We start from the raw sequence: 20,365 nt of genomic DNA, 5'->3' as shown, positions 1-20,365 counted from the left end.
AACAAATGTTGGTCGATTTAAGAAAGTTTAGTATTTGAGTTTCTCTGCAATATTTATGGAATTTTTATAGGGGTTAATGTTATAAATAAAAATTTAAATAAGCAAAACTTAAAGGGCATAACACAAAATGTACTTCAAAAATGTTAATATATATATATATATATATATTTTTTTTTTTTGTTAACTGGGAGTAAATTCCCAGACCTATAAAGGGATCTGAGACTAATATTTGGGGGAAGGGTATTCTACGGGTAGGGTCCCCCTAAGTTTGCAAATGGGACGCAAGCAAATTACCCATACCATGTGGCCAGAGGGATAAAGCTGAGCAATGAGAACAGAGATTTACAAGAAATTAGATACAGAGACAAACTTGCTTGTCGCCTAACCTACAAAGCAATGAGGCTGCAGAGGTTAGGATTGATGATCTAGACCTAACCTACTCACATTAGCTAGCTACCTTTAAGATTGATGATCTAGAAAGTTCTGGCTAAGCTTGCTGCTATTCAATATTGGTATCTTTATCTTTTTTTAGTTATGCTACTTGATACTTATCTCTACAACATCCACTATGCTTCGATACTTGTTTGCTCTATCAAATTTTCTTCCCTTTCTAACTTTTTATTGTCTTTTGCACTCTAAATTTTATTAGGAGCCTAATTTGATATATTAAATTTAAAGTCATATTCAAAAATATCCCTTTTCATAAGTCATTTATCAAAAATACCTCTTCATGTTGTAAATTTTCAAAAATTCTCTTTTTTAATATACGACTAAATTCAAACCCCAAAAATTAAATCCTAACCCATTAAAACTATACCCTAAATATAAAATAGAGAACCTAAACCTAAAAAAAAACAATTTAGAAATTAATTTAACATATTGTAATTGTGTAAAAGAGTACAAAAATAAAAATGCTAAAAAAAGATATTTTTGAAATTGATATCTCAAAAAGAACATTTCTAACAAATTATCTAAAATAAAATTTAAGACGTGAGATATATTTATGGTACAGTTTGAAGACAAAAAATAAAATTATAAATATGATAGAATATAGTTAATTTTAAGTAGATCAAAATTATTTAATAATTTCCTATGAAAATTATATATATATATATATATATACTATCTAAATTTAATATTTCTGGTTTTCAATTAATGCATAATACTCACTAATCAATATATTGTATGTACGAAATTAGTCCATTTGGAAGCCATCAATCACATTATAACTACTCACAAATTTAAACTTTTCAAAAATATCATTTTCCATAATATAAGGTTGACGTCTATTATGTGATTTTTTTTTTCAATTTTAGATATAACACTTAAGCTATACACAATTAACCAACAATTTTGTTTCTGGTTAGTTAGAGAAAACAATGATTTTTTTAACATGTATCATCACCTAGTTGATTGGCTAACCTATCTTTCATTTATGCTAATTATAATCATAACCATCGGAAGAAGTTCAAACTTCAATTGTTTTTTTTGTTGAAACAAATAAACTTATTAAAATTTTGTTGTGAGGAAAAAAACTTTATTAGAAATAGACTTGATTTGAAAATCCTCATAAGTTTTAATAAGCGCCACAAAAATAAAAAAATAGGTTTTTTCGAATAATTTTATTGTTAGTTTTTGATATTTTATCATAACTTTTGTTTCTTTATATATCATTATTAGCATTTGATATTGTATAGATAGAATAATTATTTTAATTGTGTAACCAGTATTTTGCATAAATAGATAATATTTAACAACTGATAGCATTTAACAACCGGTGCAATGATATTTGTTGTTATGTCAGTGTATTAACTCAAAATTTTGGAACCTTAAAAACACTTTTATATTCGACTTATACTAAGAACATGCTACATTTATTTATTGGATTAGTTTCAATAATTATAATGTTTTGTAATTACATAATTTAAAAAAATTTAAAATAAAAATGTAAAAATTCAAAACCTACCATAAAAAGGTTTTATATAAAAGTAAAATAGAGAAATGAAAACCTAATTTTATTTAAAATGTTTTAAAGAAAAAAAATCTTTGTAAACTTTCATATGTAAAACAAAACTTTAACGGTTTTAAAAATATTAAAAGGAAATTATAAGAAAATTATAAAATTTAAACATCTTTAAAATTAAAAAAGATCATTATAAGGAAATTATATATATATATATCATAAAATTCGAAAATATAATATAGTTTATTTATTTTAATTTTAAGTTGCTAATTTTACAAGAAAAATGATTACTTTTAAATAAAATAAAAAAATGATTGTGAAAATATACAATTAATTACTGTTTCTAAAAATATAAATACTCACCTTTACATAAAGAAAAAGATGGTTGAAAAAAAAAATAGATCGTCTCATTTTTTCTTAACAAATCAAATAATTTATTCAAAAAGACTGTTATTGTAATATATATAAGATAGGAAGATAGGAGTATGTAATACTAACATATGCATTTTGTAACTATAAAAATGTTAAAGTGAAGAGACATATAATAGGTTATTTAATGTGTTCATAAAGATAATTTGTTGGTAGTAGTAAAGACTAAATAATATATTTTAACAGTAAAATATATTTGTGTGTACAAATACACTTTTTAGTGGTAATGTATATAGTAGGTTTTTAAATAGATATACATTAGTATATTATAGCAAAAAAAAAACTATATTCTACAACTAAAGTTTATCTCTTTACTTTTATACATTGTTTTTACTTATGAAAATAATTAAATACTAGATTTTCACCCGCAGTACACCGTTGGGCAATTTTTTCTTAAACTAAAATTTAAGTTATAATTGTTTGTTGATTTTGTTTAGTTTTTGAAATCGTATAATTGTATTTAGATTGTTAATTTTAGGATTTAATCTGTGGTATATTGCATGATATTTTTGTTTACATAAGCGTAATTTAATTAAAATTTTTCATATTCTAAGATTGATGGTGTTAATAAAATAATAATAAGATAAAAACTAAATTAATAGTATTTTATTTATATATATCAACTCAAATCCGTCTTGCTATATAACCCCGTCACGTGATATTCAAAACTAAAATTTTTCTAAAACAATTTTTTGGCAGAAGCATTTAATTTAGTATTTACTTAAATTACTGTAGTAACCTACAAGATAATTTTTATTTTTACATGTTACATTTTTATTTATTCTTAAAGTTATTTAATTTATTGTATTTTTAAAGATTTAATCCATAAGTTGATATATAAGTAATTTCTAACCTATTATTTTTATATTTTGCAAATGATTTATAGGCTAAAATAAATTTTAATTAGCAAATAAAGAGCATCATTGTAATGAAGAAGTCATATTTCTGGATTGTTTAAGTAATACTATGACGGTTATGTTATGTCAGTAAAAAAATATTAGAAGAAGAGTTGTTAGTTTTGGTAAAGTAACATATTCGTGGGGTATGTTTTTATGTTGTGGTAAATCAAATGAAGTTATACACTATATGATGTGGTAAATCAAACGAACCATCTAAATGTCTTTATGTTGGTGTACATTACTTGATGTAGTCTTACTTTACTGAGTTTACTCTAAATGTGTTTTGTTAACTTAAAGTATGTAAGAGCCTTTAGGTTATTTCAAAAAATACTGAACTCAAAAACTCCAGTTTTCAAACAATTTCCCTTGTACTTGACTGTAATCATTTATATAATAATAAACTTTTATGAGCTGATTCATTTTACAGTCGTTCTATTATATTAAAGTAAAAGATGGAATAATTTGAAACAGGAGAGCAACCATCATCTCAACAGGTTAGTTTATTGTAATTGTATACTATTAAGCTTATGTGGTTCATATTAGCTAGGCATAAGTAGGATGAAAAAAAAGATGGTGAAACTTTATTGAATAACTAAGGAAAAGAGTAGGCAGAATTCTCATTTGCTTATTCATAACATTGTATAGTGAAATATAATTCAACCAAGATAACAAAGAATAGTTTCTAACATGAAAAGAAAAAAATAAACCCTCCAAGCTGTTTGGTAAGGTGAAACATATTTGAGGAATGCAAAAGTAGCTTGCAAGAGTTGTGTAGTTGTGATTGTTGATGTATAATCTAGGTTTAGCTGTATTATATATTTATATGGACGATAAGGACGACCCAACAAACCTTTACACAAAAAAAAAAGAAAAACCGATTAAGCAAGTAATTAGAAAGAAAATAAATATAATTTGTTTATTTTTGGAATATGCTTGGGATATGATCGGGAATCAATGCGTCGACATCACAAATCTTGGTTATGATCTTCCTCCAAGGTAAATCAAAACGTTTAATGCGTAGGCCTATTTTTTTGGAAACTGGATTATGGGGAAAATATTGTTGTTAATAGGTAAATGAGATTAGTAAATTAATTATAATAGGTTGTTTAGGAAATGTGAGTAGTGGGAAAATTTTGTTTGAGAATGTACATATAGATTTAATTAATTAGGAATCAAATATTTAATGATAATGGTAGTGATTCTAATTGTTTAGGAAAGTTGCGATTAGGGGGGGATTAATTGTATAAAAAATCGGGAAGCTTATATCATATGGAATTTGCCAAAAACATAAAAGAGAGTAATCTGATCAAACCATATTTATAAATTAAAATTAAAAATATTTAATACAATGACAGTCTTGTAAATAGGTGGCAAGTTCAGGATTTATTTGCTAAATGTACTTGAAAAATGTATATATTCTTTGCTAAATTTAATTTAATTTTAATAATTTTGAACTCATCTAACCAAACAATAAATTAAAAGGAAAATCATTGGTTAGTTGTCCAAGCTCAAGGGAAGGGGTTTACAAAAGAAACTTTAGAGATAAGAGAACGCGATGCACAAAGAAGATAATCTGCCTTCGTATTTGAATCACGCGGGATCCAAGAGATATAGAATAGTGGGAAGGACTCCAACGAGTTAAACTCATCGATCAGGTTTGAGAAGGATGACCAATCTTCAGGGACTGCACAATAGTGAGTAACTCAACACAATCTGTCTTGAAATGTTGACAAACGATCCCTACAGCATGTATCCGCTCCATGACCCACAACAATGCTTCTAACTCCGAATGTAGGGGGAGGGGCTCCAACTTAGGGGTGGGCATTTCGGTTTAAGTTTGGATTCGGTTTGGGTTCAGTTCAGTTTGATTAATTCGGTTTTCATAAAACTCTAACCATACTCAACCAAAGTTAGTTCGGTTTGGTTTGTGTTTGGGTTGGTTTATGTTCGGTTTGATTTGGTTCGGCTTGGCTCTAATTTGGTTCGATTTCATTCGGTTTACAAATCAATTAATGTAACAAAACAAAATTCATTGTCCTTTGATAATAATATGTATAAAGTAAACAAGAAGTTGTAAGTTGAATAATTCAAAGAATCCATAAAATTTTACCTAAAAATAATAACAATATTATTATTAAATGTTTAGTAATTAGAATAAAATAAACATGAAACAAATTAAACAACATAAGAAGATAGAAAAGTCTAATTTCTTATAAGAACTTTGGAGTTATTTACAATTTTACTCTTTAAAACCTAGGGTTAAAGTTTTAGAAATAATTAAATCTAATTTAACATAATTGAATTCATAAAGAATATAAGATTATGATTACATATTATACAAAAGTTATGAATATTATTAATTAAATTAGTTAATAAAAAGCACATTGGGTTATCAGTTCGGTTTGGGTTTAAACCGAACCAAACCGAACCATTTGGGTTGAGAAAAAAATTAACCAAATGGTTTGAGAGTAGGATTGGGTTTGGTTTGGGTCGGTTTGAGTTCGGTTGGATCGGTTCGGTTCGGATCAGTTCAGTTAAAATGCCCACCCACTTGGCCTCCAACAACAAGGTTCACTCCTCCCCAACGCAACACCACCAACCAAATCCTGAATGCATATTGGTTGCTTTCCAAGAATCATCAATCTGACAACCATGTGAGAAATTTGGACATTCGAAGACGGAGATGGAGCTGACATGACTGCCGTAAAAGAGAACGTCTCTTCCCAGGCTAATTTATCGCCCAAAGCCTGAGCGATTATATCATTCACCTCGATCTCTAAACCTTGAAAAACTTTTTTATTTTTGGTCTTCCAGATTGTAGAAGCTGATCATGATCATCCTGTTGAGAGGCACCCCTCCAGAAAACAAAATCCAAATTCGAGTACACCGACTCATATGAAAAACCCTCTGATATGAGACCAGAATCAGAGATAAATCCCAAACTTCACAAGAGCGAGGGTATTCAAAGAAAATATGAATAATAGTCTCAACCGCATAGTCGCACCATTTACATCAAATATCATATTGGACAACTCCGTGTATCAATTTCTTTTTATAGATAGTTTCTACTTACTAAAAAAAATATTTTATATTCTTTGTTAAATTTAATTTTATTTAAAAAACTCTAAACCCGCACATCGGGCGCGTCCTAATCTAGTGTTTATATATTAAAAAATGTCAAAGTTACTCATTAACAAGATAGTGACACGTGTCAAATATATTGATTAGATCATGACACGTGTCTAATTTTATTTACAGAATTTGACATGTTTATATTATATAAAAACATTATTTTTCTAAATCAAAAAAGAAAACTAACAAAAATCAATATACTTTCTAATTATATTATACATGTGTTCTCAATAAAATTTGACATGTATTAACAAAAACGAAATTAATTAAACATGTATATTAATCAATAAATAATGAATAACAAAGTTAAAAAGAATAACAGAAGTTATTTAACATAATTTTAGTCGAATAACATAAGTTATTTAACATAAATTGTATTTATCGTTATAATATAAAATTTTTATTGTAAGTAAGCACACAAAACCTTGAAAGAGTAATAAACTTTAAAAAAAAATCAATACATGATGTGTATTAATATAGGTTTGTATGTTTTATTTTAAAGATTTTAATGCATGTAGTAATATGAGAAACCTGAAAGAAAAATAGAAAAACTGAGTTTGTAGGAATGAATTTTTGGTTAATTGATGAAAACTGACAAAAGTATTAGTTATGAAATTACGACATATAGTAGAATAATATTTAGGATATTTTTGAATTTCCAAATTTTGTGTGGATGATAACTGATTTTTTTTACTGATTGTTTATTCTTAAATTTAAAATACTAACCAATATACATATTATCTCAAATGATGCTCATATTAGTTTTTTATATTAAAATTTTAACTCTAATACATGAAGAAGTGAATTATGGTTTTACGATGAAATAGATAGTTAAATGTGATTACTAAATTGAATGTCTAACGATGAAATTTATTTTAGATTAAAAATTTTTTAAATATTAATACGTATCATTTTTAAAAAATTGATTCAAGAATAATGGATTTTATAATTAGAACACATGTATTTTTGTAATGCATATGTTAAAAAATAAGATAATACGAAATAAATTATAATTTATAGGAATGAATCTTCACTAATTTGTTGGTAATGTCTATATATCTTTATATATGTTTTTATTTTATAACTTTCACTTATTTAAATTTGATTATGAAATGAGTTAAAATTAGTACTTATGAGATAACAACATAACAAATATATCTTAAATATGTTGATTCAGTTTTATTGTGAATTATATTTTGTTAATTTTTATTTGTATTTTCAATTCTTACTAAGATATAGACTTGATATGATTTATTAATTGTGTTTGATATAAAATATTTAGTTCTATGCATTAAAATGAAATGTATAATTAAACTTAAAATATGGTTTATTACGATGTTATAGATATTTAAATGGTACTCCATGTCCTATAAGTTTTTTTGGATAAAAACACAAACATTAATAAACAATAAATACTATGTCATTTATAAAACTTTAACCAATAAGAAAATATACGGAAAACGATATATTTCTCCAAGAGAATATTATATCAAGCCAGATAGAGCTCAATCTATTACCACGTGCTATATATCTCCGAGAAAATATTTCTCAATCTATATCTCTCAGACTACATAGTTCAAGATCGAAATCTCCTTTGAAACATAGTTTTCACCTAAATACCCACAAACATCGGTTGTGGGTATTTACTGAACCAACTAAATAAAATAATAAAAGAAATATAACCTAATTTAAACCAAATTAAATTAATTAAAACTAAAAGAAAAAAAAAAGAACATAATGATTTTCTTCTGTTGATCAAAGATTGAGCTTTATCTAGCTTGATATGATACTTTTTGTTGGAAAATAGATCGTTTTCCCGAAAAAATATATTGCATAGTTCATATAGTCATAAATTGTTATATTAATAAAAATTGTACATAGAAATTTGAGAAAATATTATAAAATAATGCAAAAAGCTTTTAAACTCTTAGATAATAGAAATGAGAGAGTATTAAAATAAAATATGAGAAGTTCATGTTCAATATTAAAATGTTACAAGATAAAATCTAAAAACATGTCTATAACTATTTAATTATTCTCAATAATTTTTTTAAATTTGTATCCGCGTTGTTAATACGCGGGCCTTATCTAGTATATAAATATATAGAAATTAATGGGAGATTTTTTTTGTTTAACCTTTTTAATACCATTTGAGATTTTCAGTTATGGATTACAATTAGTTGAAAAAAAAAATAGTTGCTAAACAAAGACAGTACAATTATTGGGCCAGGCCCAATAAATACTCAAGCAGCGGATAGTTTCAAAATTAGGTTTCAGTGTGTATATACTTCATACACATGCCCTAGGGTTTTGTATTTCGTTCTCTCGCAGCTTATTCTCTCCAACCCTCTCTTCTTTCCTGTCACACTTACTCTGTTGGGCGTCTAAACAACGCTGTCCGGATCATATCTTCGATTCTGATTCTGATTTTTTTTCTTCATGGATTCGTATATGCAATAAGGTTTTTTCAGTCTTCAACCACAAAACCCTTCTTAAATAATCTCGGGACAAGTTTCTCTTTCGATTCAATCGGACCGGGAAAAAAATGGCGACTTTGAACCCCTTCAATCTCTTGGACGATGACTCAGAGGATCCTAGCCAAATCGTTGCGGCTAAGCCATTGAAGGTTGAGAAATCTGCTCCTGTTCAGCCTGCTAAGTCTGGAAAGTTTCCCACCAAGCCTGCTCCTCCTACTCAAGCTGGTAAGTTTTTTTCTTATTATCTTCTATTCAATTCTCTTAAGTTTTATATTAGATTAGAGTAGGCTAGATTAGGATATATATAGTTGGATGTGTTGCTCAGTCTTTGATTTAGTGTGTAAGTCAAACTTGTTGATTGGTGTGGTGATGATATGACAACCTTTTTCATTTTCCTGAATCAATAGATTAGACTGTAAAATTCAGATATGATTGACTTAGATTGGTCGTTGTAGAGATGTTGATTCTTTTTCTATATAGTTTATCTAATCAGATGTTACATTTTCTTTAATTTGAGTAGTGAGGGAGGCCAAGAACGGTCCTGCTGGAGGTCGTGGAGGTGGACGTGGAGGTGGTAATGGTCGTGGCAGAGGTGGTGGATACAACAGGGATTCCAGGAACACTGATGCTCCTGCCAATGAAAACGGATATGGTGGGGGCTACAACAGGCGCTCAGAAGAAGGAGATGGAGCAAGACGTGGTGGGTCTGTTGGTGGATACCGTGGTGGTGATCGCGGTGGTCGTCGTGGAGGCTTCAACAATGGTGAATCAGGTGACTTTGAACGCCCACGTAGGAACTTTGAGCGTCACAGTGGAACTGGTCACGGGTAAGCAATCTTCTTAATTGCTAGTCTTGTCCTGGTTGGTTGGTTTCGTGTGGTTTGTAATGGTAAACTTATTGTTGAGTAGAAGTGAGTTTAAACGTGATGGTGCTGGCCGTGGCAACTGGGGAACCACTGAAGATGATATTGCTCCGTAAGTATTCTATTAAAAATAGAATTTTCTTTGTAGATATGTGTTTTCTGTTTTGTTTGTTGTTTGAATAATGAACGTGTTCTTCGAATCTCTAGGGTGACTGACGAATCCACAGCTGCTGTGGAGAAGAATGTGACTGTTGAGAAGCAAGGTGGTGAAGGTGAAGCAACTGATGCGAACAAAGAGACACCTGCTGAAGAGCAACCGGAGAAGGAGCCTGAGAACAAGGTACCGTATCATCTCTTGAACTCATATCTGTGTATATTAACACCTTGAGAAGAATGTTTGGTTTTTTAATGCAAATTTGCTGTTTGTAGGAGATGACTTTGGAAGAGTATGAGAAGGTTTTGGAGGAGAAGAAGAAAGCTCTGCAAGCAACCAAGGTTGAGGAGAGGAAGGTTGACACAAAAGCTTTTGAGGCCATGCAACAGCTCTCAAGCAAAAAGAGCAACAACGATGAAGTCTTCATCAAGCTGGTAAATATCTGGACAACCCCTTTCCACTTTTTAGTATATTATTCTAGTCTCAGTGATCTACTTTAGTCTGTGTGCTTATCGAGCCTTGAAATTGTATTTTCAGGGAACAGAGAAGGACAAGCGTGTTATGGAGAGAGAAGAGAAGACCAAGAAGGTTACTAGTTTACCAATGTTTTTCTCATTTAATTTAGTTACTAGTAAATAGAGAAGCATTACTCATTTCATTCGAATTCTGTCTCATTGCTTTTACTTTTTTTGGTATTGTAGTCTTTGAGCATAAATGAGTTTCTGAAACCTGCAAATGGAGAAAGGTACTACCCAAGAGGTGGTTACCGTGGTGGCAGGGGAGGACGTGGACAACGAGAAGGAAACCAGAAGAACGGAGGAGCTGCTGGCCCCAATGAAGGAGGACGTGGACAAAGAGGAGGAGGAAACCAGAATTACAGAGCCCCAGCCAATGAGGGAGGACGTGGACAAAGAGGAGGAAACCCGAGTTACAGAGAACCTGCTGCACCGGCCATTGAGGACACTGCACAGTTCCCTACTTTGGGTAAGTAAGACTGTCGGGTTCCGCTTCCGTCTGGTCTCTTTTGTCGCTGTAATCTCTCACTCGGTTTGGATTTTGTTCTTCTGATTTCATTGCTATTGATTTACTTTTCCCATGAGAGAGCTGAAGGATTTTTGTGTTACGAACCCACCGTTTTTCAAATTAAACAAGTTAGCTAAACCAGTTTCCAATTTTGCTGTAATTTTTCAGGTTTTTAATTTATTTCAATTAGTTTCTTTTTGTTCTACAACTCTTTGATAAGCATGAAGAAACTTTACTAAAGGAGTTTATTGTTCCAAGTACCATTACAAAGAATTTCAAAGCTTTTTAGACATACGTGAAGAAATGAAAAACCAAATACAAAAAGATTTAAGAAAGCAACGATATCCAGATGTCTTACATGCAAACGAATGATAATATATGTTAAGTGTGTTACCAAATCGAATCAAGAGGAGCAGCAGCCTGATTGCTGGTTCACAGGTTGTCCTCGGATCTGGACTGTTGGTGGCTTGGATCCTCCTGCAGGTTGGCTTGCCATTCTGCAAGACACAAAACCGGGTTAAAGGCTGATTAACAACTGTAATCAGTGCATGAGCTTGGCAATGAGTTTACCTTGTCTTGATGGCAGCAGTCATGGCCATGAAAGCTTCTTCGACATTGGTAGCATTCTTGGCACTTGTTTCCAAGAATGGGATTCCAAGTTCATCTGCGAAAGCCTGTGTTGGCAGAACAAATAATTCAGTAAAATCCTGGAGACAACTTAGACAAGACTGTAAAAAAACCTTACTGTAGCATAGATATTACCTTGGCTGTCTCAGTGGATACAACTTTCTGTGATGTGAGATCACACTTGTTCCCAACCAGTAGCTTGTTAACATTCTCACTAGCATAGCGGTCGATTTCATTAAGCCATTGCTTGACGTTGTTGAAGCTTTCTTGATCTGTTACATCATAAGTCACCTGACAAGAAATGAAAACAACACAAACGGTTCAGTCTCATTGACGGATGTCAGATATCATGAAGACAACGCAAGTATGATAAATGAACATACAATTATTCCATGAGCTCCTCTGTAGTAACTGCTGGTGATCGTTCTGAAACGTTCTTGGCCTGCCGTATCCCACTGCATAAATGATAATCGTAAAAAGTAGAGTATGATCATATGCGCATACAAAAATTACAAGTGGTTGTGACACTGACACTACTCGAGTACACAACTTACAATCTGGAGTTTGATGGTCTTTCCATCTTGTTCAACTGTGCGGATTTTCTGCAATAACGTCGTTACAAAATTTAAAACCTTCATGATTCATGATTCATGCATGTCCAATAATAGAAAAGTGTAAGAGACTTACAAAGTCAACACCAATGGTACTGATGTAGCTATCCAGGTAGGAATCATCCTACACATATACCAAAAAAATTGTGAAAACCACTTCAGTAGACCAACAATGATGGCACTTAATACTTCATAGAGAAACCAATTTTTTGTATCATAAAAAAGGCACAAACTGAAGTAGAGCTTAGTGTGAAGCATAAACTAATGTCCAGCATCTGATTCTCAGAAGTCAGAAGCTCAAAAAAAGTTTGTGGCAATTAATCTCAAAAAGAGAGATGAAATTACTTACAGCAAACCTTAGAAGCAAGCATGACTTTCCAACACCAGAATCACCAATAAGCAAAAGCTTGAACAAATAGTCACTGAAGATCAAATGAGTAAGTGTGAAGCATAAGACACACATCAGTAATAAGCATTGATGATAATTTCTCCAGCTATCATATTTCAATACACACATCTTGTAAAACATTGAGAAAGAAGCGCATAGATTCACAGTAATCACTCGAATCACAGTAATCACGAAATTCAATCTCATGCTCTTTAAACCAAATCGAGTATGAAATTTCAAATCGTCTGTGAATACAAAAATAAAGATGAAGATGAACAACAGATCTCAACCAATTTTATTTCTAGATCTAATCAAAAGCCCGATCCAACGAAAACGAGACTTCATCTCGAAATCGATCAGATTAGAATAGCAACGCCATCATCATCATCAACGAAAAAATTTGCTATCCAAACCAAAACCAAAATCGAAAGAGAAAGTAAACTACATCGCACGTAATAAATTTCAAAGACGCTAATTCGATCTGAACGATAAGAGAAGAAGAAGAAGGTTCTTACTATTCAGGATTCATGGTTGATCTCGTAGCTGGATCGATCTACCGAGAAGAGAAAAAAAAATGAAGACGAGAGGATTCCACCGATTAAAACAGAGAAAAGGGGCAGTGAATGATCTTCGTCGGTGAGGAGAGAGACGTAGAACGATCGGTTTGTGCAGACGACGTTGTTAAGAAATGAGAAAGGGCCACACACATCACAACATGTTTATATGCGTCTTTTTTTTGTTTGAATTGCTGACGTGTCTACGCCAACCCAGCAGATGCGTGGTGGAGAAAGTTTCAATTTTTTTCTTTTCTTACTTCTCGTCACTTTTTCTAATCCCACATGATATACGATACGATACGATACAAAACAATAAGCTAAATTATTAAAGACATTAATAATAATTCGAATCTAATTTGCTTTTGTTCTCTAATCTGGATTTTGGTTTGAATTTCGGCGGTTAATAAATTAGACATTTTCTTTTTTTCTTAAATACATATAAAAGTAACTATATATAAATTATATTACAATATGATTCGATAATTTAGCTTCGCAAATTTTAATTTCTTTTGTATTTTACAATGTATGGGCCTAACTTATAACTAAGGCCCATTATTTATTTTCTCATCGACGACCAGACGGAAAAAGTTGGTTTGACCTTCACAAAACGCCTAATCATCATCTTCTCTCTCATTTCTGAATTCTGATGAGTCTTTTTATCAAATCAACAGTTTGGTAACTATGGCGATTGAAAACAGGCGGGAAATCAAATCAATGGAAGATTCTTAGCTTTCTCTTAAACTCCCCATTTATCGTATCTTCGACTTACAGAGAGAGACTGATAGAGATGGAGGAAAGCGGCAGAGGAGGCGGCGGCGGTGGAAGGATCAGCAGCAATGGTGTGGTGATGAAGAAGGAAAGATTAGGGTTTTCGAATGGGGGGATTAAAATTGAGAATCCTTTTGCTTTCAAAGCTCTTCAAGTCTTCACGGGATTTGGCGTTGGTTGTGGAGTTGGTATCGGCACTGGAGCACCTTTGAATCTCGGTATACTCTCTTTCCTTTTTTGCTGCGTCTCTGAGGTGTGAGGGAGACCGTGAATGGTCAAGATGACCTGATTATGGAATTTTGCTTTGATTCTTAGAGTATTGCTTGCCACTAATGATTAAGGTCTGTTGTTCAGTTCGTTTTATAGCCATTTTGTACTTTATCCAAACCAATCTGTCTAAACTAGGATCAGAAGGTTATATTATTTGTTGTAGACTATGTTTCAATCAGATAGTCTCGGGAATGATAGCAGTATTAATCTATCATTCATAGTCCAAAACCTTGTGTGTAATTTGGTTTGGCTGGCTCACACAGCATCATTATTGTGGGAGATTACTAATCCGGTATTGATGTTGTTGTTATGATTTACATATCAGGTAGTATTCCAATGGTGGGGGAAGTTATGCGTTCAGCTAGAGGAGCAACCGATGTATTTTCAGGGGCCACGCACCACGTGAATAACGCTGTACAGTATAGACAAACTTGTCTTTTTTCGATTTACTCGTGCTCATTTTGATCCTCCTGCATTATGCTCTTCTGAAACTGGTTATGTACATGCGCTATCTTTTAGTTGAGGAAGCTGGGAGCTAGGAACATTAAAGCAGGTGTTGGCTGTGGAGTTGGCTTTGGTCATGGTTTTGGAGTTGGTATGTTTCCACTATGATTAAGTAAACCTACTTGTTTCTTCATTTTGTTCCAAAAGCTCTTCCATTTTGAGTTACTTAGATTTGTTGGTTATGTAAGCATCCCTTGATTTGCTTGTTTGAACTATCGCTCTCTGATTGTCTTTAGCTTTTATCAATCATTGACAGGCATCGCAGTGAAACCAAGTGCAATACACAAACTTCAAGCTTCTATTATGGTAAGTACCAGTTTTTCAGAAAGTGTCCTACTCCTTAATAACCAGTTTGTTCATTCACATGAAACCATGCGTATGAATCCCCAGGAAACTGCATCCAACTTAATGACTAAACTTGGAAGAACGAGTGAAACTACCTCAAGCCAAACTGAGACTGAAGACCAGGTGTCTCCATCTATAACCGGTCAGAAGAAACATGTGGACACAGATACATCTTACAAGAAAAAAGCGTCCTCTACTGATTCAAGAACGTTTGGTACTCGAACTGAGAAAGTGATTAACAGTTTTCTCGACAACCCGATTCTGAAACAACAGGACACAACTGCCGAAGAACGACAGGTAACGATTCTATCACAGAAAGTTTCCGCCTCTCTGCTTTGATCTCCGAAAGCCGTCTGTTGAACTATCTTTTGTTTCATGACATTGATAGGTCACACAACTAGAATCAGAGAGCTTAATGCTTCAAATGGTATCGTCTCATTCTTGACTTCAAGTTTCTTTCTGTTACACTTTATCGGATTACATTAGCCCATGGTTAGCAGTATGAAATTGATTGTGTAGGTGCTGAAACATCAGAAACTCATTGATGAAGTAATGGAAGAGAACGAAAAGCTTCGAAGGATAATCATAGAAGATCTCAAAGTTTCACCCGAAAAACTCAAATTAGTTTCTCCTTACAATTACGAAACACCACCATGCAATGATTGCTTTGAGTGTCGTAGAAAACAGAGAAGAAATAGAGGAAGAAAGCTGTAAGCCAATTCCTTCATTTGTTATGAGAAAAAAAATCACAATATCTGACAAAAACACAGAATACAAAGAACCTCTGCAAACTCACAGTTATATAACAGAACAAAACTCTTGCGCAAACAATTTAGTTCATACTGACTCTCCTGCTGCTCTGTTCTACATCATCTTCTCTCGTTTAACAGTGGTTCAGACGCAGGAACTGCAAAACAAACGAAGATAAAATTGTGGATCAATTTTTTCTGCAATTGGGTTCACGTTGATTAGTAAAACAAAACTCAAAAAGGAAATTTGGTTATTACCTTCATCAACATATCCAAGCTTCTCTCTAATTTCAGCAATAACCAGACGGGTCAAAAGCAAACCAGCACAAAGAGCACCAACAACCAACATATAGAACACAGCTTGCCAACCCAAAGTCGAAAGAAACCCTGTCAAAAGTGGACCTAAAGCCGCACCAGCAGATCCAGTCCCATCAATAATCGCAGTCACAGTCGCAAGCGCCCTTGAATCACCTTGTAAAGACTTGTGCGTTCCAAGATCAGCTGAGACTGCGGTTGTGATGAGTGCATAAGGACCATTGACAAACAAACCAGCCACCATCATGAGGAGGATGTTGACTGTCTGAGAGACACCTCCATAGGAATGGTACACAAGCATTGCTGGAATCGCAGCGTACATGAATGCTGCTGCAGTTGTAGCTCTTGCTCTAAATTTGTCTGAAATGTAACCACAAAGAATCCCTCCTGCGATGCCTCCAACATCAAATAATGTGGAGAGATTTCCTGCTGTTTTCACAGACACGTACTCTCCACCAATAGCTGCAAAATAAGAGTAAGTCAGATACATTGTCTAAAAACTCATTTGTTCTCTGCAGAAATTTTGACAAGCAAAACTTACGTGTTTGACTCAGATAAAACGGTAACCAGTACAAGAACGTGTACGCAACCAACTTCGAGAAGAAGAGACACAATGCAAACGGTATAACACCAGGTATCATACAAGCTTGCAAAAGCCCAACACTTCTTTTATTCTCATACCCTGACCCTGGCCCTGACGATCCTCCCCCTTCACCTTCAACATCTGCCTCTAAACCTTCATCTACTTCTTCTTCTGCTTCTTCTTCAACGCTTCGCTTCCTCTTAATGAACTTACCGGAATTAGAATTGATATCCGGAAACCCAACATCCTCAGGATAAGCAGCCAAGAACAAGTAAACAAGAACTCCTCCTAGAGACATAACAAAACCAGGAGCTATAAAAGACCATCCCCAACCATACTGAAGAACACCAGCAGCAATCAAAGAACCACAAATGTTCCCAACAGAAGTATGAGCATTCCAAATCCCCATTATAAGCCCTCTCTTCCTATTCCCAAACCAATTCCCAACCACAGCCACAACCGAAGGCCATCCAGTCGCCTGAAACAACCCAGCCGCCATTTGCATAACAAGAAAGAACCAAAACGCATGAATGTTCCAGAAATAACCCATACCAAACAAGCCAACAAAAAACCCACTCCCAATCATTCCCCAAGTCAAAAACAATCTGAGATCCAAACTATCACCCAAATGTCCAGCAACATACATTCCAATAGAGTAACAAGCAAGAAACGCCACATCAATCTCTCCCAACCTAGACGTCCCATCCTTCCCATTAAACGGCTCCCACCCTTTACCAGACTTGCGATGCAACAGAACCTCATCTACATCAATCTCTCTCTCCACAAAGACTTTACCCACAGGCCATGGAAACAGCTTGTTGTGTTCTTGAGGTGGCCTAGTGCTGGAGTCAGGGTGTAAAACGCTTTTCACTATGCTGCTTGGCTTACGAGAAGCGTGGTAACAAGCATACGCGATGAACGTAATCAACAGAATCGCGTAACGAAACGTCTTAGGACTCCAGTTTCTTCCTCTGATTCTCCTAACAAGCAAAATCCCAGGTGGTGTTTTCCTCTTCGAATTCATCGCCATTTTTCACACACACAACAACAAATGATACCAGCAAATCAATAAATCGGGTTGGTAGGGGGAACAAGAAAGAATGAAGCTTTTTGACGGATCAAAAAAAAAAATCAAATACACAAATCCATGGATTAGCGTTTTTGAGAAATCAGAATCACGAATTTAATTTTTGATTGAGAGAGAAAGAGAGACCAGAGGGAGAGAGAGGTTGGCGGGAGGGATAGAGAGAGATAGAGATAGGTAGAAGAATCATGGAACACGACGCGAACTGCGAAAAGGTGACACGTGTCCACTCATTTACGGTAGAGCCAAAAGGCAGAACAACAGTTGTCACGCCACGTTGACTACTTTGGTACGCTTGAAGCGACGGCGCGTGACCGACGTGGTGTTGGTGGGCCAAATATATTATAGGTTCATCATCATTTTAGCCCCCTCCTGCTGGGTCGCCAGGTCGGGGTCATTTCCCATATAATATTAGTTGCCGCCTGTTAGATATTTCCCTTTATAAAATCATAGTACACTATATTCTATTATATAATAGGATATTAAAGGCCCACTATAAAGGCCCATAAAACAATACACACGTGCGATGACACACACTCACGCGTGCCAAGAGCAAAAGGAGATAAGGCTGTCCTTTTTTTACTAGCTTCCCTCCATTTCTCCGAGTGTAGTCTGAGAAGTACACACACAGCTATGGCGACGAGCTTTAATCGTCTTCCTCAGGTCTACTTATCATACGAAAGCTTTTGGAATTTGTAATTTTATTTGGCGTTTTCAATTAATTGATTAGTGTGGATTCAGGCATTGCATATGATAGCGAGAAACCCTACGCAATCGTCGAAGAAATTAGGGTTTTCTACGTTTCTATCATGCGCACCATCAATGGATTCTTCGTTTTCTAAGCTTTCTCTGAATCATTCCGGTTCGAAATTTGGGTTCTCTCTCGATACTAAGGTGAGAAAGGAGTTTATCGTTAGAGCTGAAGATAACGCTGAAGCTGAACCTGAAGAAGCTGCTGTTGATGAAATTGCTGATGCGGAAGGTAATGTAGAAGAGGTGGTCGAAGTTGGTGAAGCTAAACCTATGAGAAAACCGAGGATCAAGCTCGGAGACGTCATGGGGGTAAGTGAACTTTTTTTTTTTGTTATCAGTAAAAACTCAAATTATGAGTTTTTACTAACTATTCGACAAGGAATCAGTAAGTCTCTGTGTAAAAATTGGATAATTGATAAATGTTAGAATAGAATTGGGTGAAAATAGTGTTAGGTGTTGAGTTGAAGGAACTTGCTTTCTTGAATTGTGGTTTACCTTACAGGAATTTGGGGAGATTCAGTGTCATTATCTGTTGTTTGTGTAGATACTGAACAAGAAAGCAATTGAGGTATCAGAGAAAGTGAGGCCTGTTCCAGAAATCAGGACAGGAGATATTGTAGAAATCAAATTGGTATGTTGTTTTATATTTTAGAAGCTTCTGTGTTATGCAATTGAATCGAATGTTTTTGATATTGGTGGGATATTGTGTTTGGCTTTGCAGGAAGTTCCTGAGAACAGACGTAGGCTATCTATCTACAAAGGCATAGTGATGTCGAGACAAAACGCTGGCATACACACTACCATTCGGATTCGGAGAATCATAGCCGGTATTGGTGTTGAAATCGTGTTTCCCATGTGAGTTTTTTTTTCCTCTCCAGTTACCATTTGCACGTGTTCTGACCGTTACGTTGACTCATGGCTTTTCAATAAATCCAAGTTTGTACTTTGTAAATTCCCTGAATAATAGTTAGACTCTGTGTAGAGGTTTATGTTAGTAAGTCTTTAGTTGCTGTTGTACCTTCCCAGTTATGGCAATCTAAGTCATTATGACAACTATCATGTCTGCTCATGTTTCTAATCTTTCATTTTACTGTATAAAATACAAGTCTCGAGAAACTTCCTGTAATATATTCGGTTATTTGCAGACAATGTGGGAATTAAGAATAGTGTTTGGTATGTGTTGATTCTCTTAATCTTTTGATATTTGACAGATACTCTCCCAACATCAAAGAGATAAAAGTGATGAGTCACAGAAAAGTGAGAAGAGCAAGGCTTTACTATCTGAGGGACAAGCTTCCTCGTCTGTCCACTTTCAAGTGAACACCCATCAACCGTGCTGTGTTTGACCTCCAGAGGTAGTAGTAATCTTCCGCTTTGTGCTCTGTTTTTGTAAGATTTTTTTCTTTCTTCTTGAGCCTGTAAGTCATTTGCCTGCGCACACTCTTGCGAGAAAGTAAATCAAAGATTAGTTGAACTTTCCGTTGATAAATGTAGACCTGGTCCTAATTTGATGATGAGTGATATATATATTGATGATCTTTTAGGATTTAGGATACTTTATTAGTAAATATGTATGAATGATTCTGTGTTCTTTGCATATGTTTGTTTGGTGGGTTTTTTTGACTCTTGAGGGTCTTCAGGAACAAAAACAGAATCTTGATTTTGATCTTGTGAAGGTGGAACTGGAACCGATCTTTATTAGTGTATTACCGTAATTTGTCTCATTGAATAAATCAGCATAGCTAATTACTGCATTCGGGTGTGGTTGATGTCCATCATGATTTGTTTGTTTTTCTCTACCTCCTAATGAGATTTGAATCATATAGTAATTGAATTATTATTTTGCAAAACCTGTATCATCGAAGTTCTAG

General features: G+C 33.8%; 5 protein-coding genes across 5 annotated transcripts; 3 read left to right on the top strand and 2 right to left on the bottom strand.

The window, feature by feature from the left end:
* Positions 1 to 8,691: 8,691 nt before the first annotated feature.
* On the top strand, positions 8,692 to 11,078 carry LOC104718584 (RGG repeats nuclear RNA binding protein B). The gene is made up of 7 exons (XM_010436350.3): positions 8,692 to 9,125; positions 9,421 to 9,727; positions 9,810 to 9,875; positions 9,971 to 10,103; positions 10,193 to 10,351; positions 10,455 to 10,505; positions 10,619 to 11,078. Exons 1-7 carry the CDS (start codon positions 8,969 to 8,971, stop codon positions 10,907 to 10,909), a joined length of 1,164 nt encoding a protein of 387 aa, XP_010434652.2. The 5' UTR covers positions 8,692 to 8,968; the 3' UTR covers positions 10,910 to 11,078.
* A 78-nt stretch (positions 11,079 to 11,156) lies between these two features.
* LOC104718583 (ras-related protein RABD2c) lies at positions 11,157 to 13,405 on the bottom strand. The gene is made up of 8 exons (XM_010436349.3): positions 13,082 to 13,405; positions 12,528 to 12,600; positions 12,255 to 12,302; positions 12,122 to 12,169; positions 11,951 to 12,022; positions 11,703 to 11,858; positions 11,511 to 11,614; positions 11,157 to 11,437 (listed from the first exon to the last, which is right to left on the bottom strand). The coding sequence occupies exons 1-8, from the start codon at positions 13,093 to 13,095 to the stop codon at positions 11,344 to 11,346; spliced, it is 609 nt and encodes a 202-aa protein (XP_010434651.1). The 5' UTR covers positions 13,096 to 13,405; the 3' UTR covers positions 11,157 to 11,343.
* Positions 13,406 to 13,692: 287 nt separating this feature from the next.
* On the top strand, positions 13,693 to 15,838 carry LOC104718581 (uncharacterized). Its single transcript, XM_010436347.3, has 7 exons — positions 13,693 to 14,109; positions 14,487 to 14,575; positions 14,681 to 14,756; positions 14,922 to 14,971; positions 15,056 to 15,307; positions 15,399 to 15,437; positions 15,530 to 15,838. Exons 1-7 carry the CDS (start codon positions 13,911 to 13,913, stop codon positions 15,722 to 15,724), a joined length of 900 nt encoding a protein of 299 aa, XP_010434649.2. The 5' UTR covers positions 13,693 to 13,910; the 3' UTR covers positions 15,725 to 15,838.
* On the bottom strand, positions 15,579 to 18,184 carry LOC104718582 (putative glycerol-3-phosphate transporter 4). Its single transcript, XM_010436348.3, has 3 exons — positions 16,616 to 18,184; positions 16,018 to 16,536; positions 15,579 to 15,917 (listed from the first exon to the last, which is right to left on the bottom strand). The coding sequence occupies exons 1-3, from the start codon at positions 17,685 to 17,687 to the stop codon at positions 15,880 to 15,882; spliced, it is 1,629 nt and encodes a 542-aa protein (XP_010434650.1). The 5' UTR covers positions 17,688 to 18,184; the 3' UTR covers positions 15,579 to 15,879.
* LOC104718579 (large ribosomal subunit protein bL19cz-like) lies at positions 16,734 to 19,983 on the top strand. The gene is made up of 5 exons (XM_010436346.3): positions 16,734 to 18,404; positions 18,483 to 18,803; positions 19,039 to 19,125; positions 19,216 to 19,349; positions 19,706 to 19,983. The coding sequence occupies exons 1-5, from the start codon at positions 18,375 to 18,377 to the stop codon at positions 19,812 to 19,814; spliced, it is 681 nt and encodes a 226-aa protein (XP_010434648.1). The 5' UTR covers positions 16,734 to 18,374; the 3' UTR covers positions 19,815 to 19,983.
* Positions 19,984 to 20,365: the final 382 nt, after the last annotated feature.

Source organism: Camelina sativa, chromosome 10 (assembly GCF_030686135.1).
Source record: "Camelina sativa cultivar CO46 ecotype springtype chromosome 10, ASM3068613v1".
Classification (NCBI taxonomy): Eukaryota; Viridiplantae; Streptophyta; class Magnoliopsida; order Brassicales; family Brassicaceae; genus Camelina; species Camelina sativa.
The sequence above is the reverse complement of the archived record's forward strand: the minus strand, read 5'-3'. Positions and strand labels throughout refer to the sequence as shown.

Bases quoted from the DNA above. Each gene is read 5' to 3' on its own strand.
- LOC104718584 (XM_010436350.3), top strand. From the start codon at position 8,969: ATGGCGACTTTGAACCCCTTCAATCTCTTGGACGATGACTCAGAGGAT. The intron at 10,352-10,454 runs GTAAATATCTGG...TTGTATTTTCAG, and splicing joins ATGAAGTCTTCATCAAGCTG to GGAACAGAGAAGGACAAGCG. The intron at 10,506-10,618 runs GTTACTAGTTTA...TTGGTATTGTAG, and splicing joins GAGAAGAGAAGACCAAGAAG to TCTTTGAGCATAAATGAGTT.
- LOC104718583 (XM_010436349.3), bottom strand. The intron at 11,615-11,702 runs GTAATATCTATG...CTGCCAACACAG, and splicing joins TATCCACTGAGACAGCCAAG to GCTTTCGCAGATGAACTTGG. The intron at 11,438-11,510 runs GTAAACTCATTG...TGTGTCTTGCAG, and splicing joins ACTGCTGCCATCAAGACAAG to AATGGCAAGCCAACCTGCAG.
- LOC104718581 (XM_010436347.3), top strand. From the start codon at position 13,911: ATGGAGGAAAGCGGCAGAGGAGGCGGCGGCGGTGGAAGGATCAGCAGC. The intron at 14,110-14,486 runs GTATACTCTCTT...TTTACATATCAG, and splicing joins TGGAGCACCTTTGAATCTCG to GTAGTATTCCAATGGTGGGG. The intron at 15,308-15,398 runs GTAACGATTCTA...TGACATTGATAG, and splicing joins CAACTGCCGAAGAACGACAG to GTCACACAACTAGAATCAGA.
- LOC104718582 (XM_010436348.3), bottom strand. From the start codon at position 17,687: ATGGCGATGAATTCGAAGAGGAAAACACCACCTGGGATTTTGCTTGTT. The intron at 16,537-16,615 runs GTAAGTTTTGCT...CTTATTTTGCAG, and splicing joins GTTTTATCTGAGTCAAACAC to CTATTGGTGGAGAGTACGTG. The intron at 15,918-16,017 runs GTAATAACCAAA...TTTGTTTTGCAG, and splicing joins GCTTGGATATGTTGATGAAG to TTCCTGCGTCTGAACCACTG.
- LOC104718579 (XM_010436346.3), top strand. From the start codon at position 18,375: ATGGCGACGAGCTTTAATCGTCTTCCTCAG. The intron at 18,405-18,482 runs GTCTACTTATCA...GTGTGGATTCAG, and splicing joins GCTTTAATCGTCTTCCTCAG to GCATTGCATATGATAGCGAG. The intron at 19,350-19,705 runs GTGAGTTTTTTT...GATATTTGACAG, and splicing joins GTTGAAATCGTGTTTCCCAT to ATACTCTCCCAACATCAAAG.